This window comes from Lemur catta, chromosome 21 (genome assembly GCF_020740605.2).
Source record: "Lemur catta isolate mLemCat1 chromosome 21, mLemCat1.pri, whole genome shotgun sequence".
NCBI lineage: Eukaryota > Metazoa > Chordata > Mammalia > Primates > Lemuridae > Lemur > Lemur catta.
In genome coordinates, this window is record NC_059148.1 from 28,017,933 (window position 1) to 28,031,014 (window position 13,082).

Consider the following 13,082-nt stretch of genomic DNA (forward strand, 5'->3'; position numbering starts at 1 on the left):
AGCGCCCCGATTGCCTGCGTGGTTCAGGGGTCCAGTGTACATTGTCATAACCAGGAAGCCTTCATCACCCCAGCTGCACCTGGTTCTGGAAACCTGCGGCAGGAAACTGGATATTGGGCCACTACTGCCCCCTATTGCCTATTGGTCTCTGAAGAAATAATCGCTTAAACTTGCAAGGCACGTGGTGTCACCCCCCTTTTGCAGATGAGGAAAGTGAGGCCAGGGAGGTGACGGAAAACAACCGAGGTCACACAGCTATGTGCAAAAGTGGAGTGGCAACCCAGGCCCCTCAGTCTCAGATGGGTTCAATGAACCCAATTACCACGTAATGAGTCGGGTCTTTTGTGGCCTTGTGGTAGGGCCTGTGTACATGTGACAAGGCTGGTGCCTTACGAATGAGGCAGACTAGTAAATAACTATAATTCAGGAGGAACAAGTCTGCACTGTAAGCACAGAGGAAGAGACCAGTATTTGGCAGAAGGATGTCTAGCAACATTTTAGAGAAGATGTAAGAAGTGACATTTGAGTTTTGAGGGATGAGTAGGAGTATGCCAGGCGGCAAAGGGTGAAAAGACAGTCTTAGCAGCTGGCAAGGGGCTAAGGGATATGGAGAGGCACCAAGACTTCGGGGAACTGGGAGAATTCAAATTTTGAGGAATTTGAACAGGCAAATATTTTTTTGTAGTTAGGGTAGGTATTACATATATACAGTAAAATAAGGTGCATTAGTCTTACGTATATAGCATCTTCATTTTCAAAAAACATGTCAACACCCCTTGTATCCATCACTCGGGTGAAGGCAGAAGGCATTTCCAGCACCCCAGGTGGTTTCCTCACGCTCCTCCCCAGTCTGGGAAACCAGAAGGGCAGGGAGAAGCCAACATAAAACCTCAAAACCCTTGGCTTCGGCCCCACCTCTCCTTCCCCCACTCCTATGCTGCCTCCAGATCTTTCGCCATCTTCCCGGACAATCCTAAGAGGGCATTACGCCGGGCGGGGGAGGCTTCCGGACACTGTCACTTTCTTGGGAGGGCCACGTGAACTTTAGTTTGAAAACGAAAGCGCTGGGGACAAGGATTTTTGTTCCTTTGGAGCCACCGTCCGGGCTCGGGCCGCGCGGAGCGGTCGTGTCCCTCGGCGGCCGCCGTACGGCCGTTACGTGGCAGCTGCCGGCGCCCGCCAATCCGCGGCGCCCGCATCAGCCCCCTCGGGTGGCGCAGCCGGAAGGGGCGGAGCCGAAGCGGTGGCGGCTGAGAAGGCTGCGGGGCGGCGGCGGCGGCGGTGGCTCCTCTGGTGGCCGCAGTCTGGGTCCTGGCTTCGGCCCCAGCCCCACCATGGTGACGCTTGCTGAACTGTTGGTGCTTCTGGCCGCTCTTCTGGCCACGGCCTCGGGCTACTTTGTCAGTATCGACGCGCACGCCGAGGAATGCTTCTTTGAGCGGGTCACCTCGGGCACCAAGATGGGCCTCATCTTCGAGGTGGCCGAGGGCGGCTTCCTGGACATCGACGTGGAGGTGCGGGCGCGCTGCCCGCGGCCGAGGCGGGGTCGCGCGGCCGCTCGGGGGTTAGCGGCGCCCGGGGCCCGCGCGGGGCCTTCCGGGGCAGAGGGCCTGGCGGCCGCTGTCCGAGTCCTAGAGGAGCCCAGGCCGCCACCCTCCTCCCGTCCCGGCGACCCCCTAACGGCCCTGTTTCCCGCCGCTTGTCCGTATTCCGGGCTTCAGAATCCGTTCGGGATACGCAGCCATTGCGTAGTTTCCTGGGGTTCTCATCTTGAACGACAGGTTCCCATTGGAACCTCTCGCCGAGCTTTGTCACCCGGGCGCCGCGTGTCCGCTCCGGGGTCCGAAGGCGCTTCGCAGTCGCGGTTAGCTGGTGGCAGGTCTCGATCCGGTCAGCAGCTGCTTTCCTTCGCGTTACGGATTAATGTTGGAACGTGGCATGGAAACTTTTGGAAAAGTAGATGGAAAGCTATTGAGAAATGCTAGGCTGATTTTTGCGTTGTGATTATTTTTCGTGAAAAGAACCTTAATGTTTACCCACTTTTACAAGAGGGTCATCATTTAGTCCTCTCTGCCTAGGAGAGATGTGGAGTGGGGTCATGCATTTTAGGGGCAAGGATTGCAGTGAAGTATCTGGAGAAACAGGAAATTATGAAACAGTCCCTTGATCTCCACCTATATCTTTTTTCAAACCAAAAAAATGATTTGTTGCTATTTTTTTTTTTTAGGAAACCAAATGAAATTAATATTTTAACTCACCTGCTAGCGTGACTAATTGAATCTAAGGATTTTCCATTTGACAAGTGTATGTCAGTAGAGCTGGGCACAAGCTACACACTACAGGTGAAATGCAAAAATAAGGGGATGATGGATCGAAGAGAGTTAGAATTAGCTGAGAACTTACATATCACCCTTTCCAGTCTTCAAGTTTTACAGGTGACAAGGTTTAAAAGGGAAACTTGACCACAGCCTAACATCTGATTTGTAGCAGACGGGGATGAGAATTTGAATCTCCTAATTTCCAGTCTAGTCTTTAAGCCTTCAGGCATCTTAGATAAAGCAGATTCCTTCGCTGTTTGGCAGTAATCGGGAAATCCATAAAAAGTTTTTTGTTTTTCCTTAAGGTTTGATATCAGCCATGTTTGCATGTTTGTTGGTTATATTAGGCCAGTTGGAGACCATGTGTAAGGTGCGGTTTCAGTTTTCGAGGGGTTTATGTTTAAATTGAACAAATAAGACATAAAAGTAGTCAGAACTGAAAGGTGCTTTAGAGAGCGATCTAGCCCACCCTTGTTTTATTATGTGGAAGAATTCAGTCCAAAGTGGTCACTGTTACTGAAGTGGAGCTAAGTGAAAGTTACATATTCTTAGTGAATTTCCTACTGCCAATGGATAGAAAGTTTATGATGCTAAATCTTTCATGACGTTTTTTGTGTTTCTCTGCTGCTTCCAGATTACAGGACCTGATAATAAAGGAATTTATAAAGGAGATCGAGAGTCCAGTGGGAAATACACATTTGCTGCTCACATGGATGGAATATATAAGTTTTGTTTTAGTAACAGGATGTCCACCATGACTCCAAAGATAGTGATGTTCACCATTGATATTGGGGAGGCTCCAAAAGGACAAGACATGGAAACAGAAGGTGAGGTGACCATTCAGAAGATTTATGTCACATCCGAAGAGCTAATTTTAATTCTATACATTTTTACACATCTGAATAGAGTACTTATTTTTTTCTTATTCCAGGTTCATTCACTGTCCTTAAAACCAAAAACCTTTTGTGGAATATGCTTTTTATTTATGCAAGCCTCCTAATTAACAAAGTTTGTGGAAGTTAATGTTTATTTTTTCATTCTTTATGGTTGCCCTTTCGGACAGATTTTCTTAGTCCTTTTGTGCACTTGTGAGCATCTAGGTTACATGTATCTCAGTACGGTTGTTCTGTTTATCTGCTAATCCTGGTATGTACATCTTTATTTGCTCCTTTGTGTACATGACTAGTTTAGCTAAACTTTTTGTTGTTTTTTTTTGTGTTTATATTTTATGCTTTTCTGTAGGTGGTGGAGATACCTGGGATGGTATGTGAATTGTTTTTTGACAGTATCCTGTCTTTTTGCATCTTTTTGTTTGCTAATGTCTAATTTCTGCTTTTCTTTTTTCTAACCTCAGCTTGTTGGCACAAGAGTGTTTTTTGTCTTAAGAAAACCCTACAATTAATTACATTATTTTTTGGTGGTTTTTAATCTGGTTTACAGGAGATATAGGTTATTTTATTTTATTTTATTTTTGAGACAAGGTCTTGCTCTGTTGCCTGGGCTAGAGTGCAGCTGGCATTTTCATAGCTCACAGCAACCTAAAACTCCTGGGGTCAAGCGATCTTCCTGCTTCAGGCTCCCAAGTAGCTGGGAGTATAGATGTGTGCCTGCACACCCAGCTAATTTTTCTATTTTGTTGTAGAGATGAGATCTCACTATTGCTGAGGCTGATCTCAAACTCCTGGCCTCAAGCGATCCTCCTGCCTCAGACTTGCAGAGTGTTAGCATTACCAGCGTGAGCCACTGTGCCCAGCTTAGATTATTTTAAATTAATGGTACTGAGAACACAGTGATTGACATTTTGGTACAATAGTAACATCTTTGTTCTTTAAAATGCATACCAAAGGATGGAGAGATTCAATTATAAGTGGGCAAGTAAAAGTTGTAATTAAACATAGCTAATAGCAAATAGTGCCTTTGACTTTGTAGAAAGTATCTTGTAGGCTTGTTTTACCATTATTAAATTTTCTATCCTAGAAAAGCCTCCTAGAAAAAAAAAGTTTCTAACTTGAAGCTTGGTTGGATATGAAATGCAGTTCTAGGAGCCATGGATAGATATGATGACAAAAATTCTTTTGGCCATATGTTACAGTTAGATTTTTTATTGCTCAGCTGACCGGTAGTGAACCCTGATTGGTTCTTACCAGGAGCCAACACATTTGGTGTGTGTTTGTTTTTTTTTGCCACAGTGCATGCCAGGAGTTTTGGAAGGTAGCAGTTGTTCAACACATTCCATAGTATTTTATTAGCATGATAATGTTTGTCCCAGATATTCAGCAGTTAGTAGAGTACTAACATAAAGAAGGGGAAATGTTTGGTTATATTCTGAAATGTTTATAGTTTAGAGAATCATACTACTTAGTAATTTCTGTGCTCATTTTTTAGGCCATTTACAGGGTAGGACTTGGCTAATTCTCAAGAGAATAAGGAGTCTTGAAGGACTTTTTCTTGTTCATTTTCTGGAAATTGGTCCTATTTAAATAGTTAGAAAATGTTGGCTGATGAATGTGAATGTTAAACTTCTTAATCCTTTAACACATCATCTAAAATTCTTGCTTTTGCTTATTAATGTCAGTGAATGGGACCTGTCCAATCAAGCTATCCTCTAAAGCAGTGGTTCTCAAGTTGGGATGATCTTTGCCCCCCAGGGGACATTTGGCAATATCTGGAGACATTTTGGATTCTCAAGACTGGGTGGGTAGGTGCTACTGGCATGTAGGGACTGGAGGCCATGGATTCTGCTAAATATCCTTCAATACATCACATAGCTCCCCACAACACACACACAGCAACATTTGGTCCAAAATGTCAACAGTGCCATTCCTCAGAAACCCTGCTGTAAAGTTTCCATGTAGTGCACGGGGCTTCCAAAGGGAAACTGGTAAGGGATGACTTGTGATTCCAGTTCAACTACCTTTAGTGATAAGGTCCTTTGGCTTCTCCTAAGAAATTGAGGATTATTTGTGGTAATCTAGAATCCCAGATGAGGCCCAGTCTTGGGCAGAGATGAAGAGATTACCCCACCCCACCCCTGGGAATTTTCCCTTGTGCTGCTTGTTTGTTCGTTGTCATAATACAGCACCACCTGGAAACATATGCTTACTCTTCAGAGCAGTGCCTTGTACTTATTTTTGGTTAAAGAGGATACCTGGTTGAAAACTTTGTGCAGCTGTGAGCTTGTCTCTTTACTTACATTGCCTGCTGTTCCTCACTGTAGTGAAGCCCTTGCTATGACTGTCACAGAAGAATGTTCGAGTTGCTGTGGCTTTTCCCAAGAGTGTCTTACTGGTTTTCCCTGCTTGGCTTCATAGAGTTTAAAAGTCAGTTTTGGTGCTGCTCCTAAATTAACATTAAAGTTATGTGACTCTTAAGGGTAGGTTTTATTATTTGTAGGACTAGGTTTTTAAAAATACATATATTAAATATTTATTTCGTGCTGTTTTTTTATCCTTCGATGTTTTACTACTCTGTAGTTAGTAATCAGTAGAGTGAACAGCAGCAATTCATGAGCAATTTCTTAGGGTTAATTGTTTTCTTTTGGTTAGTAAGCACTGTATAGTTTCTTAGTCTGAAAGGAGTTTCTGGAATACTGGAATGGACTTTAAAAAAATGTTTTGAGAATTAAATTGTCATCAGTGGTTCACATCAGTGGTCCAAATTGATATCTGAGCCATTTCTAAAAATAGCTTGTTTTGTATGCCTTCTCTGAGGAATTTTGTTCTAATTTAATCAGTAGTTTTCAAAAAGGGATTGCCAAATTTGTGCTAATCTGTTTTCAAATCCTTCTGTAGCTCACCAGAACAAGCTAGAAGAAATGATCAATGAGCTAGCAGTGGCGATGACAGCAGTAAAGCACGAACAGGAGTACATGGAAGTCCGGGAGAGGATACACAGAGCCAGTAAGTTGACGCCTTAACTTTGCAGCAGTGTCTGGTGGTGAAGGTGGGATTACCCGACAGCTTGTGTTTTCCTCATTTGGAAATTTTGTAAACACCATGCTAAAGCATTGACTTTAAAAATGCACCTACACAAAGATATTTTTTGAGTATATCCATTTGTAAAGCTTTGTAGTTTATTATTGGGATGTTCCTTCTAAACCAGATATGCTATTTAGAGTCAGCACAAGCTTTTAAGAGGTTTTTCTTTTTAAATATATGGTCAGCTAAGGAATAAGCTAATAGTTTTCTTAAACCAGAAGGGGAAAACATTGTAAATGGGTATTATGGTGGTTTTTTAGTCACATCCCTGAAACTTATATGCCAGTGTGATTAATATTAACATATTTGCTGAGATGTAACCTTTTGTCTAAAATGGAATAGAAAACACCAAAATGTATAGGCAGGTCACTAGGTGAAGATCAGTTTGGGTTCTCAAGTTTGTAAGCTGGGAACTTGGAAAGTATTTTTCTGTGTAAATAGTGATTATTGGAATCTTGTAGGATGCGAAAGTCCATTTAGTACATGATAGAGCATTAAATACTATGCTTTTGCATTTAAAATGAAAAGGTACCATATCGACATGTAGACCAAATACCATTTATTAGGTCCAGGCCCACATTGGTTGTTCATTGTCTTTAATCCTCCAAGTAGTTCTTGGGAGTAGATCTCACTGGAAACAAGCTCTTGTTTGTAAGTGCAGGTTGATTTTATATCAGGAATGTTTGTTCTGAGCTGGAATAGGGAGTGGAGAGAAGAGTGACTCAAGGAGATAAACACACTTGAATTCTTAAAGTTGTGGTTTCTGTTCTTTCCACTCTTACATCTATTTTTTCTACTCTGAGCCTTCAGGACCTAGAGCACAGGTGTTACCCGCCCTTGGCAAGATGAGGTATGTGGGTAAGAGACTGGAGAACCCCCTCCCCACCACCACTTTTTTGGGAGTGGAGTATGAAATGGACTTAACTACACACACACTAGCCTCTCCCTCACCATCCCTTCTCCTTGCCTCCACTCTTAACCTCCTCACCCTCTGGGATCTCCGCCTTTTTTCTCTTACCTTGTGGGGACCCATTTGTTGGTTACCTTGCTCCCACATGGGGTCAGGCCATTCTGGGGTTAGAAGGGTACTGAACTAAGAGGGTTAAGGGCTTCCATTGCTTTGCAGTTTTAGCTAGTTCAGACCAGATGGCTTTAAAGTTATAGGAAGTTCTTGGAAACACATCAGCCAGAGGAAGCACGTCTTCCAGCCTGTAGGGACTTCCAGCCTTGTTTTCTCACCCTTAATTTGTTGGGAGATACTCTTCATATTTGTTTCACAAATAATGGGCTTAGTATGTATTTATGTTTAGTAAAAGTGTTAACAATTTCTAGAACTGAATTTTCAGGTATTAAGTTTAATTTTGCAAATTAAATCGTTCCCACAATGTTGTTTGGTTTTTGTACATTTTCCTACAACACCCGCTCCTCAGACATAGACATAAGAGACTTTCTCTTTACTACAGTGTTGTAATAATACTGTGTTGCTTCTAGATTAGGCTAATATGTGAGTGGCATGAGCACAGTCTTATATACCCACTTTCCTATGTGGCTACATTCCTATGTCATTATGCTTCAGCGTGTTCTGTTTTAACTTAAAGATACATTTTCCTACAAGTACAAGATGAGAAATATTTTTCATATGCATAAGTAAGAGATCATGTGGAAGATGATATTTCTCAAGTATAATAAACTTTTATAATTAGGGAAAAAAGGGTTACCATATTCCGTAAGAAAATTTGGAAAATACAACCTTAAAGAAATCGAAATCACTCATAGTCTGCCATTTAAGATAATCACTGTCAACATTTAAGTCTGTTTTCTTTTAGCCTGTTTTTTTCCTGAGAAATAGGAATTTTAACATAAATGAGTAAAGCTGTGTGAGTGTGGTGTGTATGTGTGTGTGTGTATATATATTTTTTTTTTGAAGAGATGAAGGATTTTGCTGTTTTGCTCAGGCTGGAGTACAGAGGCTATTCACAGTTGCCATCATAGCGAGCTGTAGCTTTGAACTCCTGGGCTCAAGCAGTCCTCCCACCTCAGCTTCCTGAGTAGCTGTGTCACTTCAAGAAAAGCATTTTTCTGTGTCTCTAAAGCATCTTTTAATGGTGTCTTACTATTTTGAAGTATTTATTCAACCAGTCCCCTTTCAGACACAACCTTAAAATGATAGTCATTCACGTTATGCTAGAAATTTGTTACTAAGTCTTTAGCAGAAGTAAAGTTCATGTCATGGAATTAGTACTAAAATTTTGGTGGTTTCTGGACTTCTAGTTAATGTTTTTTTTTCAGCATGTGTCTACTTTTACTCTGGAAAAAATCACACAGCTTTTAAGTAATTTTAAGTTATGCTCTTGGAAACCTGTTAATTGCTTTTCACTTCTTATTGAGTGATCATTAGTATAGTAGCTATTACATTTCTAGTTAATCTTTTTTGTTTTGTCTTTTTTTTTTTTTTAAATAGAGACAGAGTTTCACTCTGTTGGCTAGGCTGGAATGCAGTGACATGATCATAGCTCACCGTAACCTCAAAATCCTGGGCTTAAGCAATTCTCCTGCTTCAGTCTCCTGAGTAGCTAGGAGTACAGTCAACGTGCCCCTGCTACTGGCTAATTTATTTTTATTTCTTCTGTAGAGATGGGGTGTTGCTATGTTGTCCAGGCTGGTCTCAAACTCCTGGGCTCAAGCAATCCTCCAACCTTGGCCTCCCAAAGTGCTGGGATTATAGGTGTGAGCCACCATGCCCAGCCTAATTAATCTTTTTATAAATGATATACATAGATCTAAAAATATAGCAGTCACTTATTCAGCTGATTAATACTGTTATATGGCTAATTGTAATTGTTTTAATATTGACCATTTGCATAAAAATAAAAAACTACATAGTAATTTTAAGAAGTTAAGGGTTTTTAAGAGTTTGACTGGAAACTTGAATGTTACAGATTGAGCAGAGTAGATAGATAGTCATAGCTTTTATTGTAAGGATCAAATCCTTAGCTGGAGAGTGGGATAAATGTCTTGTGTTTTAACAGTCTAGTAGTAACTGCCAGTATTGGTCCATGTAACTGAGAAACCTCTGTCATCTAGAACAAATGCCAAGTACATATTAGGTGCTCAATAAATATTTGTTGAATAAATATTTAGATTGCCATATTTTGACTTGGTAAATATTGCTTTTTGGATAACTGTGATGTTGAAATAATCCCTTAATTTTTTTTAAACTAGTTTTCTGACTTGGCCAAAAGGATTATAATGTAGGACATTACAGTAGTGAGGGAGAAGGAAGGTTGGATTGGGTTTTAACCCTAGAAGTGTGACCTTAAGCAAGTTATTTTCCTTCTCCGTTCCCCATATATGAGCAGAATGGGTTTGGCTATATATTCAGCTAATTTTTAAGGTCCCTTTTAAATCTAAAAATCTCTACTTTTGAATATGTTGAGTTGCTTGGGGACAAAACAACATTATTTAGAGTACAGATGGTCTGCAACTTATGATGTTTCAACTTAAAAATTTTTTGATTTTATGATGGTGCAAAAGTGGTACCCATTCAGTAGAAACCGTACTTCAAGTACCCATACAACCATTCTCTTTTTTACCTTCAGTACAGTGTTCAATATTTTATATGAGATATTCAACACTTTATTATAAAATAGCCTTTGTTAGATGCTTTTGCCCAACTGTAGGGTAATGTAAGTGTTCTGAGCACGTTTAAGGTAGGCTAGGCTAAGCTATGATGTTCAGTAGGTTAGACGTATTAAATGCCTTTTCAACTTTATATTCAACTTAACGATGGGTTTTAAGAGAAGTAATTCCTTTGGCAGTTGAGTAGCATTTATACTGTAAATGGTGTGCAAGATATTACTTTCATGCAGAGTAAAGACAAGGAGATAATTTATGATGCCTATGCTTTTTTGGGGGGAGTTGTTAAAATTTGTTTGTTTGTTTGTCCTCAACAGTCAATGACAACACAAACAGCAGAGTGGTCCTTTGGTCCTTCTTTGAAGCTCTTGTTCTAGTTGCCATGACATTGGGACAGATCTACTACCTGAAGAGATTTTTTGAAGTCCGGAGGGTTGTTTAAAAAGCCTTTTTCTGATGATCCCAAACTCATAATTCACTGTTTACCAAACACCTTGGTCACAATAATGTCATTAGTTTCTACATTTTTATTTTCTGAACTGTACATTCACAGCTTCTGTTTCTTTGTGATTAATAGATTTTGGGGGAAAATACCTTTTTAGGAAAGTTATAGTGAAAATTTGACATTTGATTGGCATAATTTCTTATTTGAATGCTGCCTCCATTATACAAGTCCTTCCAGAACTCAAACACTGTAAATGAAATATAGGAGTATAGTCTTTATTATGTCTCTTTTTCCTTTTGTTTTTATAATAAAATGCAGTTTGTTCAGGAAGTCAGTACAAAGCCTGATAGTACTTTACTAAAATGACTGCGTTCTTTGGATTTCCTCATCCTGTGGTTCAAATCATTAAAGATTCATTGTGTTGAGTCCTTATAAGAAGCAACAGTCTGAATCTTAACGTTTTCTACCCATCCTAATGACAGAGCTCTCTGACTGGAGTATGATACCAGGTTGGGTACTTTTATACTTTGTTACCTTGTTTTTCCTTTAAAGGTAAGGCTTGCCCCAGTATACATTTTCCCCCATAAATTTTTACATTGAACCTTAGGACTCAGTCACCTCCATTTAAATTGAAGACACAAGCAGCTAATAACCATTTTTTTTGGTTTGTGCCTAACCTTCTGAGAAGCCTCTGTTAAAGCCAGTACGCCGGGTGCTCCAGTGAACGGTAGCTCATTTTCCTTCTACGCTGGCACATCCACTCTTCCCACTCTTGGCACGTAGGAAGTGTGCATTCACGGAATTGGAAAAATCTGGATTTCTGATACCAAAGGGTTAAAGCCTCTTGGATTTCATAGCAGTGATATACAGCCACTATTTTATTTTTGATCAGTGGCCTTTGAGCCACTGACGAGGGCACTGAACATCAGTGTCAGCACTAGGGTTTTTGTTTTTGTTTCTCTTGGATTTTTTTTTTTTTTTGGCACATGTGAATTTTGTTTTGTATAAAGTGAAATGACTTTCTCTTGGTCTCTGATGATGGGTTTAAAATTAAAGGAGCCTCTGGTTTTGGTGTGGGGATGATCCAGGATTATGTTGTGACTGATGTATATTAGTTACTTGTACATTTTTTTCGGATCTTTGCAAGGGGAAAATGAAAAGTAATGACTTTTATATAATTAATTTAAATTTGTTACAGGTTTTCATGTTCAGGTTAAACAATTTTTCAACCTTGGGTAAAAATACTTGCAACAGTTTATTGATAAGGTGACTGTTTCACCTTAGGATAACTGTTGCTTGCCAATTTGTGTGTTTGTGTGAAAACACTTGAAAATTGAATTAAAAGATGTAAATTTAAAATTGGTTGTATATCTAATATGCCCCAGGTTCAGTGAATAAACAGTTCTTTTTAAAAACAGTCAGTACTCTGTGTTTTATATATTGATGGTTAATTCTCATTTGTTAAATAGCAACTTTCTGTTCTTACTTGAAATGAGACATGTCCATGTTTTCTGAGTAATTATGCCTGTTCCTTTTTATTTTTATAAACCTGAGGATAGGAAACAGGAACCAAATTTTAGTTTCCACACGGGAAACTCAGATGGGTTGGTGTTAAAACCTTATGCATTTTTTTTATTTGGAGGGGAAAAAAGTTTGAATTATTTTCACTCAGCCTCCTGGTTTATGGATGTGGGAAATAGGTTTAAGAGAGATTAACGATTTGCCCAAGGCCCCCACATAGAGTGAAAGTGAAACCGGAGACAAGATCTCTGTCTATCTAAATTGTTCCTCCTCTGCTGCTTCATTAAGGGCATGCTAGTAACAAAAGTAGCTACTGTTTTTTTTTTTTTGAGACAGAGTGTCGCTTTGTTGGCCTGGCTAGAGTGAGTGCCGTGGCGTCAGCCTAGCTCACAGCAACCTCAAACACCTCAAACTCCTGGGCTTAAGCGATCCTACTGCCTCAGTCTCCCGAGTAGCTGGGACTACAGGCATGCGCCACCATGCCCGGGCCAATTTTTTTTTTTCTATATATATTTTAGTTGGCCAGAGATTTCTATTTTTAGTAGAGACGGGGTCTTGTTCTTGCTCAGGCTGGTCACGAACTCCTGGCCTCGAGCGATCCACCTGCCTCGGCCTCCCAGAGTGCTAGGATTACAGGCGTGAGCCATTGCGCCCAGCCAAAAGTAGCTGCTGTTAATTGAGCACTGTGTAATGTCCTCAGTTGGTGCTAAGCACTTTACATGGTCTATCTTATTTATGCCTCAAAACGGCCATTACCTTGGATGAAATCATTTTATAATTGAGGAAACAGGCTTGGAAAGGGTCCCAAGCTCAGAAGACTAATAAAAGTAGGAGAGCCAAAAAGGCAGACACAACTATGCAGTTTCCCCATGCCTTTACTTTTAAAACTGTCTGTCCCGTTTTATTTTATTTTTTGAGACAGAGTCTGGGTAGAGTGCAGTGGTGCTATCATAACTCACAGAAACCTCAAACTCCTGGGCTCCAGCGATCCTCCTGCCTTGGCCTCCCCTGTACCTGGGACTACAGGCACATGCCATCATGTCTGGCTAGTTTTTTCTATTTTTGGTAGAGATGGGATCTTGCTCTTGCTCAGGCTGGTCTAAAAACTCCTGAGCTCAAGCAGTTCTCCTGCCTTGTCCTTCCAGAGTGCTAGAATTACAGGCATGAACCACTGCACCTGGCCCT

General features: G+C 40.7%; 1 protein-coding gene across 1 annotated transcript; it reads left to right on the top strand.

Moving 5' to 3' along the window:
* The first annotated feature begins 1,216 nt into the window (after positions 1 to 1,216).
* On the top strand, positions 1,217 to 11,793 carry TMED2 (transmembrane p24 trafficking protein 2). The gene is made up of 4 exons (XM_045534978.1): positions 1,217 to 1,514; positions 2,953 to 3,145; positions 6,110 to 6,217; positions 10,249 to 11,793. The coding sequence occupies exons 1-4, from the start codon at positions 1,335 to 1,337 to the stop codon at positions 10,371 to 10,373; spliced, it is 606 nt and encodes a 201-aa protein (XP_045390934.1). The 5' UTR covers positions 1,217 to 1,334; the 3' UTR covers positions 10,374 to 11,793.
* The last annotated feature ends 1,289 nt before the right edge of the window (positions 11,794 to 13,082 follow it).

Bases quoted from the DNA above. Each gene is read 5' to 3' on its own strand.
- TMED2 (XM_045534978.1), top strand. From the start codon at position 1,335: ATGGTGACGCTTGCTGAACTGTTGGTGCTTCTGGCCGCTCTTCTGGCC. The intron at 3,146-6,109 runs GTGAGGTGACCA...ATCCTTCTGTAG, and splicing joins ACAAGACATGGAAACAGAAG to CTCACCAGAACAAGCTAGAA. The intron at 6,218-10,248 runs GTAAGTTGACGC...TGTCCTCAACAG, and splicing joins GGAGAGGATACACAGAGCCA to TCAATGACAACACAAACAGC.